The sequence below is a fragment of the Achroia grisella genome, unplaced genomic scaffold, assembly GCF_030625045.1.
Source record: "Achroia grisella isolate CSIRO2021 unplaced genomic scaffold, CSIRO_AGI_Agris_v1 utg146, whole genome shotgun sequence".
In the NCBI taxonomy this organism is placed as follows: domain Eukaryota; kingdom Metazoa; phylum Arthropoda; class Insecta; order Lepidoptera; family Pyralidae; genus Achroia; species Achroia grisella.
The window spans coordinates 2,243,066-2,259,958 of NW_026712636.1; the positions used below are offsets into that span (position 1 = coordinate 2,243,066).

At 30.6% G+C, this 16,893-nt stretch overlaps 1 protein-coding gene across 1 annotated transcript; it reads right to left on the minus strand.

Annotated features, from left to right (window-relative positions):
* Window positions 1–4,020: 4,020 nt before the first annotated feature.
* LOC131855644 (connectin-like) lies at window positions 4,021–16,651 on the minus strand. The gene is made up of 2 exons (XM_059206942.1): window positions 15,610–16,651; window positions 4,021–4,439 (listed from the first exon to the last, which is right to left on the minus strand). Exons 1-2 carry the CDS (start codon window positions 16,649–16,651, stop codon window positions 4,021–4,023), a joined length of 1,461 nt encoding a protein of 486 aa, XP_059062925.1.
* Window positions 16,652–16,893: the final 242 nt, after the last annotated feature.

A 16,893-nucleotide genomic window follows, 5' to 3' on the forward strand; every position in this document is an offset into this window, starting at 1 on the left:
ATAAATTAAGCTGTATGAGCAGTCACAATATCTATTCTGGCTTTAAATTTTATAAATTAAGCTGTATGAGCAGTTACAGTATCTATTCCGGCTTTAAATTTTATAAATTAATCTGTATGGGCAGTCACAGTATCTATTCCGGCTTTAAATTTTATAAATTAAGCTGTATGAGCAGTCACAATATCTATTCCGGCTTTAAATTGTATAAATTAAGCTGTATGGGCAGTCACAGTATTTATTCCGGCTTTAAATTTTATATATTCCACCGCACCATCGGTATTAGGTCGAACGTTGTAAATATGCTTTTAAATTTAGAAATTTTAGTCTTGTACAGTCACGTAGAGCTAAGCGAAATATTTGTGGGAACCTCACATGTTATACTGTGAAATATTTAGCGTTTAAAATAGTATTTTATGGAATTTAGAGTTTACTCTGTAATTTAGATATTACTAGCTGGACCCGCGACTTCGTCCGCGTGGAATTTATCTATATTTATCTATAATAAAAGAATTTTTCTAAAATGAAAGTAGCCTAAGTCCTTCCTTATTACATCAGCTACATGCTAAAAGACATTTCAGAGATTAGCCGGAACAAATAGACAGACTGACAAAAATTGAAATAAATGTAATTTTTGTGTATGTACCGTATGCATATTCATATGCAGATAGTAAAAAACGGTTATTTCAATATTACAAACAGACACTCCAATTTTACTTATATGTATAGATCATTTTTCACTAAAGGTAACGTAAGAAGTATGAAATTTTAATTAAATAGGTACTATTTTATTTATTTATTTATTTAACTTCAATGCACACAATACAATATGTAGCACTTAACACCGTGCGGCATTTTCAACCAGTCAACCATAGGTAGAGTAGTATTTTAGCGCATTATAGTTGTATTAATACTATTGACAATAGCGGAGCCCCCAAAAATCCCCTTAAGGATAATAACGTAAGGTAGTGTAGTTTAAGATCAAAGTTGCGAAGGATTTCTACTGCTTTCAACCTTCAAAAAAAGGAAGATACTCTCGTAGTACCTACATGTGATATGTCTGAAGTGCATTTTCAAATTTAAAGATATATTTTTAATTTTTTTTTTTTATAGTTTTTGGCCTATATTCACGTTTTTTACAATTGCATATTATACAAAAGAAGATGCTTTTACATCACATACAATGCCGACCTAATAATAGAAAATAATCGCTGAGAACCAATTTATTTTTAGGTGACTTTTGATGAAGTGTATACAAATATTTAAAAATATGGATAACAACGTAGAATCCGGTGGTTTACTGGCTACTAGAAAATGAACGAATCGCTCGCTCGGATCCGAGTAGGAGGCACCGCCACAATGGCACTGCCACACACGGATCCGAGTGGTGAACAATATCGGTAGTTCGTTTAAATAACAGTTACTGTAAATAACCTATTTATGCCACTGAGGTAGATTGAAAATTTTGTCTACATGGGTACCACAGTCTCATCTATTTCAACCTCCAATCAGCTTGCTTTGTAATCTGTTGTTTGGTTGTAGGGTGACATAATTTTGGAAATTACAGGATAAGAAGCATGACACCTTATTTCTCTCGAGTGTCTTTTGATACGTGTCCTCCATACAGCTGTTCATGTGAGTTGAGAGCTACCATTTACCATCTGAAATGGTTGACCATTTCATTACAAAACATTTTTTAGGTTAAATTATTTAATTTAATATACTTTCCATGTTGATTCATTTAATTTTCGAATTATCGATCGAATATTTTTTTATAATAGATTTTTATAACTTAAAAATAGGCATTGTTTATATTTTATTATAGTTATTTATTAATATATGAGCATTCTCTGTTACTTAGACCCGAGCTTTTGTTATTAGAAGTCCTATGACTTAGTGTTAAATTTAGAAGCTATTAAGCTTTCTCGTGTACTTTTTCTTTTTGTAATTTTTGCTTTTGAATATCAAAAGGTTAATGTCTATTTATAATAAAATATTTTTTGACAAAGCAATCAATTTTTAGATAATAAATAAATAATATGAATTTAATTTATATTTCTTAATATCTTGAGATTATTTTGATATAATATCAAGGTACCTAATGGGCCCAATTATTAAAATATATATAATTTTATACCAATATTATTAATGTTTTTTTTGTAACTATTATTATAAGTTTCGATTACTCATAAATACTAATATTATAAAAGGTAACACGTGTCTGTATGTTACATTTTTACGGCCAAACTGCTGATTCGATATTAATGAGATTCGATATAAAGATAGATTGCATCAGGACTAAGGCTATATATTCCTTATCTTGTCAAAACTAATCTGTGGATTAAAATAGATGATTGTTTTTGTAGATGAAGTCAGTGATAATAATCAGTTAACTATATGGTATGAGAGTTAACTCTATAAGTATTGTAATTATAATTTGTACAACAAAAATGTTTCCATCAATAACATTAAAATATCTGTTATTTATATTCTTCACGCTCTGATTTCTTGTAGGTTTATTTCATTTCACTCCCAATTAAATATGCCACTTTATTTCCTGTACAAGAGAAGTTATTTTACCTTGTTGCTACAGTATTTATAATGAATGGTAGTTTATTATTTGAATGTTCTTTATTTGTAACAAAATAAAAACATTTTCAAAGATAAAATATTTTAGTTTAACCTTTATACATTTTATATTTGGACTAATTGCTAAATATACAGATAAATACACAGCACAAGTTAACAGTCGCCTACATATATGAACAGTACTACGGGCATCACGTTATCATGTCGTCACACGATACTGTGATACTGCAAGAGTTGCCATTCAGGAGGTCATACCTAATAGGATATTTTTTGTTTTTTACTGCTTTATCTTAACTTTCAACGGAAATAACAAGCTACTTGGCAAGTTAATATGGTAGGAAAAATTTCTACTTCTGTAACGTCCCCAAAAAATTTAAACAGTACTTCTGAATTATAAAATTACACAAAAGATTTTCTTCCGACCGAGATTCAGACCAGGTCAATTCTTTGCATCCAGACTTTTAATCAACTAACTAACGGATTTAATAGTATACTATATAAATAACAATTAATTCGGTAGCTGTAGATATAATTGTAATATTTATTCACGTCTGTGGAATTATCATAAGGAATTCATAACTCTTGATGCAATTTCATTATTTCGAACTTCTGAACAAGAAATTAAAATGAATCTTAAAGCATTACAATATAGATTCAGAATTGTATAAATTTCACTACTTATAGAAAAAGAATTAGTTATAACAGTGAATTAATTTGATAGAATGAATTGTGGATTAAAATTTTCTTAAGTGCCACTTCTAATTATCAAATCGAATACTTGAGAAATGAACAATGTAGGGTTTATTTAAACGTTCCAGACTTATTAATAAAGTTATATTACAACAGTTTATTTACACAGCTTGTTATTATTCACTTAATTTAAGATATTGATCCACAAGCAAAAACCTTCCCTTTTTTAAACTGGATATTACTTAAAACAAAACGTATTGGCAAATACAGGCATACTAAAAAAAATATTTTGTTCTAAAAAAAATAACGATTCAACAGTGCAATGACCTAAATATAAGAAAGACTATTCTTTCTATTTTGACGAATATTTTTGCAATTCTATTGAAAATCGTTAATATTGAATGACGTCGGGTAAGTTAACATCCGTAGTTCATCCGAGTACAGACTGTTTAGTACCATTCCATGTAAAAACTGTTATAAAGGGAGGTTTTTGTCTTCTTCTATATGGCGTTTTTGCCGAGCATTGCCACGTGGGACTACGGGCCCAAATGAGTCATCAAAATTGGTACCTATTATAATAATATGATACATATTATATGGTCCTAAATTATCAAATAACAAACAATTCTCATTAAATCACAAAAGAATATAAGAACTAGAATTATGATATATTTAACATTTAACATCTAATATCACAAATATACTTTTATTTTTTTACAACAACAAAATTAACTTACAACTTAGTTAATACAACAATTTGCCAAACAACACAATAATTATTAAGTTTGGCCCGGTCGTACTGGCTACAGAGAATGCTTTTACCTTAATCTCATTCTGGACCGGATGCCCGTAAGTTTCTTCGATTGATTTCATTATTTCTTTCGGACAGGGAAGTGTTTCTATCGGTATATTAATTAATTTCTGACCATCGTTTGTTGTCGGTTTAATAAAATTGTTGTAATCATTGTTGTTAATGTCATAATAGTCGTAACTGTCGTCTGGCAATAAATTCTTGTTGTACACTTTTATATTTTCCCCTTCGTGCCCGTTGGGTTCCATGATACATGATATTTTGTCGAGTGCGTTTATTAGAGCGTTGTGTTTGGTCTCGTTTCTTAATAAATATACCCAAGATAACCGGCAATCGCAGTGGAGAGGGTTATCTGAAACAACAGGGATAATTATGTTATATATAATATATAATACATATATGTTAAATGCTCAAAGGAATGCTGTTTAATGGGAACATTGTGTCCAAGCATTTCATGCTAATTATACTAGACAATAGTATAATTTTCAATACATCAATTTAATCTGTAATTTAAATCATTAAATCAGGGATGGAAATGAATAATTATTAGAAAATTACAATTTTTATTAACTAGTAATCGCTCAATAGTCGAAAGTTGACTATAATTAATTTAAATTATAAGTTTGAACATTATTAAGGTTCTATTGTCAAAGACTAGACTTCTATGCGCGTGTGTTAAATACATAATATGTATAATTATATGTATCGGTCTGGGTGTTTTCTATGTATATTAAGTATGTATAAAAATGTATAAAAGTATGTATTTGTATCAATTGTCTAGTACCTATTCATAACACAACAGAGCTTGTGTTATGAATAGGTAGTTATTAGCTTGGGATAGATGTATTTGTGCGAAATTGTCCTGAAATATTATCAGTATCATTTATTTATTCATTTTATGCCTATATAAATTCAATCAATTCTTTGCATCCAGACTTTTAATCAACTAACTAACGGATTTAATAGTATACTATATAAATAACAATTAATTCGGTAGCTGTAGATATAATTGTAATATTCATTCACGTGTGTCGAATTATCATAAGGAATTAAAAACTCTTGATGCAATTTCATTATTTCGAACTTCTGAACAAGAAATTAAAATGAATCTAAAAGCATTACAATATAGATTCAGAATTGTATAAATTTCACTACTTACAGAAAAAGAATTAGTTATAACAGTGAATTAATTTGATAGAATGAATTGTGGATTAAAATTTTCTTAAGTGCCACTTCTAATTATCAAATCGAATACTTGAGAAATGAATAATGTAGGGTTTATTTAAACGTTCCAGACTTATTAATAAAGTTATATTACAACAGTTTATTTACACAGCTTGTTATTATTCACTTAATTTAAGATATTGATCCACAAATATTATCATCATTATTTATTTATTCATTTTATGCCTATATTCTCGATATTATTGGATATAAGCTAGAGTTACGGGTCATACTGTAATTTTTTTTCTTTAATTCTATTTTTTTATTATAAATATAATGCATCAAAATGGAGTATGTCCGAGACGCCTTTAAAAGGGAATTGCATGTAAAAGAATTAAACTGAATCGGCTTGATATTGGTGTGTACCACGGTATATTATCTGATAATTATAATAATATAATATGATTTATTTATTTTTCCTCACAAACATTATGGCAACAATACATGTAGTATTTTTTTATAATAAGATGCTTAAATTTATTATTATAATCGATTAGCTGTGAGGAGCTGGTATCTGAAATAGGTATAACCTGAAATACTGATCCTGTATCATCGCTAGAATTTTTTTTGTTTTCACTGTACATTAAACGATTAGTTATTACTAATATAATAATGCTAGCCCCAACGTATCATATTATGATAAAAGTCCCTAAATAAATCTAAGAATAAAAACAATATATATTTGCAAAATACTCAATGTATAAGAACACACTTTGGAAACAAACAAAGAGATAAAAAGATAAAGAAGACTACAAAGAAAGAAGGTAAACAATAGTTTACAAGGTTACAGATATGTCACGTAATTCATTGACTAAATAAGGTCGTTTGCATTCCACCGTCATACGATATTGTGTGAATGTTGGTAACACTGCATTCTGTACAGTACGACAAACTTCCGGGAAAATAAAAATAACAACACGGCACAACTAGACCCGTGGCGAAATATTTATGTTGTTAAAATACAATTTTATACGAAAACGGTTATTGTAGCAAACAGTAACCGTTGTTATTTTTAACAATAAAAGAAAATTTAAATCGGATATTTAAAAGTTTAGATTATAATATTATAGTTAATATTTTTATTCTTGTTTTTTTAATATTATCTAGTATGTATGTAGAAATAATTATATTTCGATTAGAAAATTATATATATATACATTAAGATGTTATAAATGCGGAAGTTTGCTGTCTGTTTGTCTCCTTTCACAACTAAATGACCGATGAAATCTTAATGAAATTTTATGTTATAATTATAACCCTGGAGAGCTTGTGTTAAGGGTACCGGTCAACTGACACGAATATATAGATATATTATTTTTGTAAATACATACAATATAATATTTGACAAATAACTGCCCTACATCATCTAAAGAGTAGTGGTAGTTATGCTAACGCAACCTCATGACTCCGGCAATGGCACTTGTGGTTTTTGTTCAGTGGTAGGTATTGGCTTTTACAGCTTCACCGGACGATAGTGAGCGAGTGCAGATGACACTCCAAACCTGCGGAAGGAGTTATGAAGCGGCTGAAGGCCAACTCCCGCCTGACTGATCTCATGAATACAAATAAAATGTGCACGTGCAAGAAATCGAACCCGCGACCATCGGAAGCAGAGCGGTGTCCACAGAGGCCGTCAATACAATCTACGTTAAAACATAACAGTCAAGAATAAGAAATCCTATGAATATTAATAAATAAGAACTGACTGTACACAAATACAAGACTACAGAATACCAATTTTTTTATTATTTATTTACTAACTACTAACTAACAAACAGTAATACAATATTATATATACATACAATGTGTGATGAGATGAAAGACAAATGTATCATCAACGACGTAAATCACAGTTTACTTAAGACAATAATTATATAATCATGCAAATTTGTTTAGAGTAGTGGTGAATTTTATACAAAGTTACAAATATCTACTTAAAATGCAACTAATTTATTAATATAAAGAAAATAATAAACTTTTTTCTTTGCTAAATAGGGTCTTGTAAATCATGAACATGATTTACGGAACTAACTTAAATTTTTAAATGCTGTAATTCAGAGGATATGTTCAAATAAAGCAATATTACCATTAGTTAAAATACCATATATTATGTATATATTATACATATATATCTCTCTTTTTACGGGGGTAATACATTCAAACACGCAGGCCTCCAAGCGTGGATGAGTTTAAAAGTTATATGATAATCATACATGTGATGACGAAATATTTTTTTTTTATAAAACAGGGGACTAACTACTATGCGGCTCACCTGATGGTAAGCGATTACCGCCGCTCATGAGCACCCGCAACACCGAGAATTGCAAGTACGTTGTCGGCCTTTAAAAAGGAATAAGCTCTTTTCTTGAAGGTTTCAATATCGTATCGGTAAATTTTATTACAATACAGCATGTGTTAAAAATGACGGCTGCATGTAACTTTTTATTATTGTTATTGCAAAAATGTATAAATTAGGTGACCCTACCCAGCTTAGTTTGCGTCGCTCTGTCCTCGTTTTTCCACGCAGCTCCGCTACTATTGGTAGCCCATTTATTGATGATTGATTAACATATAGGTTATGTGTTTCAACAATAAATGGGCTATCGAAGACTAAAATAATTATCAATATCAGATCTGTAGTAACGCATTACCCTGAACTGAGTTTAAAACTCACAAACTTTACCATTTTATAATGGTAGTTAAGATATATAGATTTTTGAAAAACAGAAGTTAGTAACTTTTCTCAAAAAGAAAGATACAACGTAGCTTTTATTGTTGTGTTTAGAATGACGGCTTTTTTTATTATTGTTATTGTTATGTTTTATTTTTACAGCTTTTGCTGAGTTTTTATGCTTTGCAGCGTATTCATACTTACGGGCCAAACACGCGGGCCTTACTCGTAGCCATGCATGGATGAGTTTAAAGATTCTATGAGGATGATGAATTTCTTATGGAATTTTCTTACAATACAGCATATGTTAAGAACGACGTCTTTTATTATTATTCTGCTTCATTTACATAGCTTTTCTTGGTTTTTATTATACTTATTATTATTATTATAAATTAGTTGAGCTCGCGGTTTTACGCGCGTTAAATTTCAATATATATGTTTCTATAAAACATATAGCTTACGTGTTATTCTGTTGCATATAGAGAGTAATATAGACTTTACAGTAATATAGCTTATACATGCATAAGCTATATTACTATAAAAATTCATCAAGATTCGTTCAGTAGTTTTTGCGTGAAAATGTAACAAACATCCATACTCAAAAACTTTCGCGTTTATAATATTATTAAGATTCTGTCTGTACACAAACAATAGAGCCACGCAACACCTAATAAACAAAGAGGTTTTTTTTTTGCAAATAAAAGCTATTTTTGCGAAGCAGACGGGCAAATTTATAGGGTCCCTTTGGAAAATATAGGAACAATTTGACCCTCGTGGCCGTTGATTTACGTGCGCGATAGCTATGAAACATAAGAAATAAAAGGATTATATTGCAGTAAAGCCAATATTTGAATATGCCACAGATAATTTTTTATTGCTTCCGCTTCCACAGAAGTTCGCAGAGGCGAGTTATTTTTATGTTATAATTTTAAATGAGCAATTCTTGTTTGCAAATTTGTTTTGTTTATCTTGGAAACGTTTTGGATTGAAGTTAGTATTTATACAAGGTTTTGGTTTTTTTGATGGTATTAGAGGTCTAGCAGTTTAACATAGCGTTTTACTTCCGATAATCGCAGGTTCGATTCCATGTACAGTACAAATTTGTATTCATGAGTATGTTTGTTTGTATTGATCTGGGTGTTTTCCATGAATGTTATGTGTGTATTTTCAAAAATATGTATGTATGTTAGGGTGTCCCTTATTTTTCAAAGTTTTTATTTTTTAATGCATAGGTCTTAGTTTTGTTCATATGTTCCTAAAACACTCGAAAATACATTTTTATATAATTTGGAGAACGATAACCCGTGCCGACTTGCATCGAAACATGTTCATACAAGTAACGCCGAACTAGTGGCGCGCACCCATCGTATTTGCCATTTGTTCACAGTAACTCTTGTGATTAACATATTGTTTTTATGAAAAAATTATAATAATAATAATATTTAAAAAAATGGCAGTGGAATTAAGAAGCAATAAAAAAAGTATTTTCTTAGTTGGTGACGTGAACCATCAAATAACTGGAGCAAAGTTACCGTCTAATCGTCAAGTTCTTGCAGTCCGCTTTTTTAACATTTGCGAAGTTAAATTGACTGTTAATGTAAGCGCAAATCTTGCCGTTCGAGAGTGTATTATATTCTGGGAAAAACCTAGAATCCCTGCCAGACCTGTGCCTAACTGTGTAAAAAAACTTGTGGATCTTCACCGTGCTTGGAGAGAGTTACAAAAAAAAATTCAAAAAAAACGCCAGCTGTTTACAAGCGTCGTGAGGAGGACTTTCAAAATAATTTAGATAATTTATTCGATATAGCACACGCAAATGTTTGGACTGGATAAAAATAGAAGAAGATAAAATATTTTTACAAAAACAAAGAGAACCAGGGCGTCTAGGATGTTTAGCGGGAGTAAATAAAAAGTTAGCCGAGAAAGAAAAAAGAACAAGACAGAGAAAATAAAAAGAAGAGAAAAAAAGACAAGATGTTCCAAAAGTTTATCGTCATCTTTAACTACACAAAATTTTATCGAAACGCAAGAAAATCCCAATCCCAATACCAGCTCTGACGAAAGCTTTAAGGAACCCTTGCCATCAACATCTCAAATGGTAAGTTCAGTAACTACTTCAAAAAGAGGAAGGAAAGATTTCATCACTCCTAAGTTAGTTGCCACTTTAGATAGATGTCAATTAAGCATAAGGGACTCTGTCTATATACTTCAGGCTGTAGTAGAAGCCCTAGATCTCAGCTGTGATGAGTTCCGGATAAATAAATCGTCAAAGAAAAATATTAAAATAAGACCTTCTGGAGCAATGCATCAAGCCAGGTGGATAGCTAGAGCCATTTACTCTTTGAAAATATGTTTGTTGCAATCTCAATTCAAAATTAGCGCCAAGGATAAAAGAGCCCTTCAAGATATTTGTTTATTCATTGCAGTTATATATGTAAAACCATGGCTTGGATGTAGTCTGGCAGTCAAGGCCCCAAATCAAGCTTTGCGCTTTTTAAAAAGTCTTAAGGAATATGAAATTGTTAATAAAGAGATCTCCAAAGCTGCCCTGAGCAAGTTTAGTCAACATCTTTGGTACTTGTCAGAAGAAATAGCTGTTTTATCACTCTTTGATGATGAAGTAGATGAACAAACTAAGACGAATATTGTAGCGAACTTACAAAGAGATAGTTTATATGATTCTGTAAAAAGATACATTCCATCGAAAGAAGTTATGTCTGATTATTTGTATGGTAAGTAGAAATACATAACATTTATTTTAGTATGTTTTTTTTATTGTTACACATTTTAATTTAATTCGGTTTTATCGCGTTTATCATATTTTTATATTTGGTTGGTCTAGACCTGACCTGACTGATAAATGTAATAAATAAACCGTATTAAGTTATTTAATTTAAAAATAAAATAGTTTTATATCTTATATCCATCTTAATAACTGATAATATATCTTGTATTTTGTTGCAGGAAAATCATTAAATGATTTTGTGTCTGTCAAGAGCACAAATTTATTTGCTCGTTTAAATATGGATACAGACTTCTTAAAGAAAACCGTTTCTGCATGGGACGAAGATGTAACCTATTTGCAGGCTAAAACAAGAGTTCTTTCTTTGAGGGCCGTGAATGATACAGCTGAAAGAGCTGTAAAACTTATGCAAGATTTCCATGGCTTAGTCACTGCAAAAGAATATCAAAAACAGTTTTTGCTGCGTACAAGAGTTTTTTGTGTACAAGAGCATAGAAATCTGTATCCAGACTGTAAAAAAGAGACCCTTAAAAGAAAATATTTGTGATGTTCATTTGATTAATAAATACTATATTCTAACTTTCTCTTCGATTATTATTATTAAACATTTTATTTCATTTTATTACACATACACAACGATAAGCGTTAAAGACAACGATTTTTAAAATATTCAAGCCTCTGTCGGCACGGGTTAATGTTGACATATAAAGATAAAATTTTGTATTTGATTAAGTTTAGGTAGTTTAAAAAGAATTAAGGGGTATGCATTTCGATATCTGAAAAAAAAATTTTTTCATCCATATAAGGGACACCCTAAATTGTATGTATTTATATTAATTATCTAGTATCCATAACACAAGCTCTGCTTAGCTTGAGACTAGATGGGGCTGTGTGAATTGTCCTGAGATATTATTATTATTATTTGTACAGATGTATCGTTTTTAAAATAATTTGATATTACACAAAAAAAAATAACAACTTAAATTTACTTCAATTGTTATTTGTATTGAGTCAAGCGAATCTTGGTCGTCCCGATACTACTTACGAGAATCTTATTACATGCTTAAAAGGTCCTATACTAGGGAAAACTGATATTTTGATAGCAGTAAATATATAAAATAATATAATTTTTATATTTTTGTCAAAAATAACTTGTGATGACGCACGAAGTCAATTAGAGCGAGCTTTGATGCGAAATTCTTTAATTTCCTCATATAACGTAAATTAATCGTATTTATAGAAGGCCGCCATTCACTCTGATGTAATTTCCATTTTTCATGCTTATAGACACTGAGTGAGTAATCACTATGTTTTTAATATACTTCCTTAAACATTTGATGTATCGATGTACTAAACCTAGTTCTTTGATATATATATTTAATACGACAATGTTCATACATGTCAAAGGGAGATAAATCGTAATATTTTATTTTATTTCAATCGCAAATCGCATCTACAATAATAAAGAAAACGATAACATTAGAATTCTAGTTCTATGTCTACCTGTTTTGTTTTATAAATGCATCATGCAAACGTTTTTTTATGTAAATTACTCATAAAAATATTGCGTATAAAACATGATACTAATTTTCATTAGGACAGCATCGACAGCTAATCATAGACTACCAAAATATACAATAAATTAAAATGAAATGGCGGGAAACGATACTACAATTTCATCAATCCATTCCAAATTCAAATCGTTGTATATTTGACATTAGCCGTACGTATGTATAATGTATAATTTGAATTTGGAATCGAATTAAAACTACGTATTTCAAATGATCAAGCCATTCTAAATTCAAATTATTATGTATGTGACATTAGTGACTCTATGCATGTATATATACACGTTTTGAATTTGGAATCGAATATAAAATTATCCTGAAACCACTGGACTAAAATTAAGAAAATGATTTATAACTTATTTATCTAGTTTTACAATTAATATGCCACGATTTGCTCAAGGTAAAAACAGTTAATTCTATTAAATTTACATACGTATTTTTGGTCTTTCAAGGAAATGATTTGTCTTACAACTTACATAACTATTCGCGAGAGAATTCATCACTAACTCTAATGTAATAGCCTCAAATTCTCTCATTGCGGATAAGGTTAGGGTTGGGACACAGATGATTTATTGCATATGTGCCGCGAATTCGTGATGTCTCTAACTTATACATAATAAGTAGTATTGATAATAATAGTGGCAACCATAGAGCAATTAACATTGTTTTATAACGAGTTGACACCGCAAAATGTCTGGTATGAAATCTGGTACTGTGGCTTTAGATACTTGTTCTAATATAGAACTTAGTGCCTTTGTGGGCAAGCCAAAATTTTTCAACAGATTATATATAGAGATTTTGCATATATACATGCCTCTCGCTTCTACTTTTATTGCGTATAACGTATATTTACAGTGCACTCATTTTATAACATTATACAAAACCCGATGGTCTAGCGGTCCAGCACACCGCTTTCCTTCCGATAGTCGCGGATACGATTCCACGCACGATATAAACATTTGTATTCAAGGGTATGATTGCATAGGTCTATGCACTATTACTATATACATTATGTATATATAACATTTTATATATATTTATAAAATTAAAATGTATTTCTATAAGTTGTCAAGTAACCATAACCTCCCCTAGGTTAAGGGTAGGTACTAGACATCTGATAGCGCTGTTACTAGAGTGCTAAATGGTCTGGGATATTCTTTGTGTATATATTTTATATACCTATCTCCCTTTGATGGGGTGACAGACTTGCTAAGCATTATTCTTTATATACGTATACTAGCCGACACCGACTTCAGACATTGTTGTGCTATATAAATTAAAATCGCTATTAAAAAATAGGGGTCGATGGTAGATGGGTAAAAAATTAGGGTTGTTTGTATTGGTTATTGCCACATTATAAAAAAAAATTCGTCTATACAATAAAAAAAAAATGTTAGGGATAAACAATCCTTATCACTTAGAGATTTGAAAAATAGATAGCCGGTGCTCAGACCTGCTGAATCTTATATATAAAATTCTCGTGTCACAGTTTTCGTTCCCATACTCCTCCGAAACGGCTTGACCGATTCTCATGAAATTTTGTGAGCGTACTGAGAATCGGCCAACATCCAAGCCCCTGATTTTTTTTTATTTTATGGCAATACAACGTTTTCCGGGACAGCTAGTATGCATATAAAATTTCATAAAAATCGGTCAATCCGTTTCGGAGGAGTATGGTAACTAACATTGGACACGAGAATTTTATATATGTCTCCCTTTGATGGGGCGATAGACATATCTATTATACTACTTGTGTATCTAAATACCTAATTGCCGTGGGATAGAATGACTAATGTAAAACAATTTCGCAGTTCTGCTTACGTAGGGAGAGCGTCGCGTTCTTAACTTGTTTATTTGGGTGTGATTAATTACTCTACAAATAACGTTAGCTCTCGATTTGAAATTCGAATTAGAAGCAACAATAACTAGACACTCCATTTATATTAATAGTAAAGTTTGTATACGTTATACGCAGAATTACAAAGCGTACTTTAATTATCTCAAGCAGACCAATCTAGGAGATTATAGATTTATCTAAGTTGGATTTATACAAAGATTACTGCAAAGGACTCAATATATATTATATGATGACCTCGGTGGTCTAGCGGTTTAGCATACCGCTTTATTTCCGATGGTCGCGGGTTCGATTCCTCGCACGGTGCAGACATTTGTATCCAAGAGTATGATTGTTTGTATCGATCTGGGTGTTCTCTATATACATTATGTATGTATTTACATAAAAATCTAAGTATTTATACCAGTTCTCTATTACCCATAATACAAGGTCTGCTTACCGTGGGACTAGATAGCGTTGTGTTAATTGTCCAGGGTTATTTATGATTTTATTTATTTGCAATTAATATATGTACATATATAATTTATTATCATATATAATTCTAGTTCTATGTCTACCTTTTTTGTTTTATAAATGCATCATTCAAACGTTTTTTTATGTAAATTACTTATAAAAATATTGCGTATAAAACATAATACTAATTTTCATTAGGACAGCATCGACAGCTAATCATAGACTACCAAAATATACGGTAAATTAAAATGAAATGGCGGGAAACGATACTACAATTTCATCAATCCATTCCAAATTCAAATTGTTGTATATGTATAATGTATAATTTGAATTTGGAATCTAATTAAAACTACGTATTTCAAATGATCAAGCCATTCTAAATTCAAATTATTATGTATGTGACATTAGTGACTCTATGCATGTATATATACACGTTTTGAATTTGGAATCGAATATAAAACTATCCTGAAAGTACTGGACTAAAATTAAGAAAATGACTTATAACGTATTTATCTAGTTTTACAATTAATATGCCACGATTTGTTCAAGATAAAAATAGTTAATTCTATTACTTATACATATATAATTTATAGGCATAGCGACTATTAATAAAAATCTACAATAAGATTAAATCAGTCGTAGTGATAAGAGCAGACCAGTCCCTACAAGCAGCACTCGTTCACTAGTATGACGGATGAGCCAGCCATCACTACGCTCGACTATATTTTAGGGAGCCCTATGACCAATATATCAAAAATACAAAGTTTATAAAAAGAATGGTGGACAAGCTGCCAGTAACGCTATCATTACTTCATAATATACTCCGACTGAAAGTTATAAAACATATTGTAGGCAATACAAAGTTCACTAGTTCACGAACTAATATATAGTTTATCTAATTTCACTTTGTGCAGCAAATTGAGTTTGTCGATACTTTGAGCTTAGTCACAACTAGTATTACGTCTAATACAATAACCATAATTAGTGCCAATAAAGCTATTAACTTACCGTCCAAATACACTGCTATTGAAGCTGATTTATCGTTCTCCACGACCGTTCGTATTGCTTCATACGATATTGTTTCCAACAAATTAGCTCGTAGATCCAAAATTACTAGATTTCTCACTTCATCCAATACATCTTCGTAAAATTTCGATAGTCTATTTCCTGATAAAGTGAGTTTCCTCAGCTGTGATAGACCACCGAATGCGCGCTCAGAAACATATTCTATATCATTATTATCAATTAGCAACTCTTTCAGTCCCGATGAATCACTAAATGCAAGATTCCCAATCATAGTTAGTTTATTATATCTAATATTTAATTTCGAAAGATTTTCTAGCCCTTCCAACATCTCTTTTGTAATTACTGATATATAATTATTGTCCAAGTTTAATTCTTTCAAATTGTTCAAATGCTTAAAACAAGCTTCGTGTATCAAACTTATATTGTTGAAGGATAAATCCAAAATCTGCAAGTTTGGCAAATCGAAGAACACGTCGGTATTCAATTCTGTGATTTCATTCTCGTCCAAACTCAAATTTGATAGCGACATCATGTGGGAGAACGAATATTTTTCCAATACGTTGATTTTGTTAGACTTCAAAATTATTTGGCGGAGCTTGGGCAAGTTTTTAAAAGCGTACGGTGGTATCCGTTTTATAGTTCCAAATTGTATAGATATCTGTTTTAGTTTATCCAATGCGGAAATCGCTTTTGTTGGTATGAAGGTTAGGACATTTTCTGATCGTACATTAAAGGTAATGTATTCTAGTTGTGACTGCGTTGAAAAGTTCGGCCATATCATGTCGTCCTCTTTAATTTCGCTGAATATCCAACAGTCAGCTCTCGTGGTCATGTCGGGGTCCATGCTGTTGCAGTAGCAATATATTTTCGATGATCTACCAATTATATCACAAATATTGATGTACGGTATGGGATAGTGATTTCTAGTGATATTTGGTACAGCATGATTCTTACTTTCCGTGAATCTTAACTTTGCAGTCATTAAAGAGGTGATGATAATTAAATATTTAGTTACTTGTTCCATTTTGTATATTGTAGTGAAAATATCTGTAACAATAAAGAGAAAATTATATTAGTTACTATTTGGTAGTAATAATATTATTGTAATTTTCTTTGAAGCCAATAAAGAGCAAGTTTATAAAGAAAATAAAATATTATTTACTTTTAAAATTAGTAGAACTAAATTCATTTACTAGTTTACTACAATAAACTAATAAGAAACGATTTTGCTTTTAAATTAAGGTTACATTTGTTTGAAGGAATGAA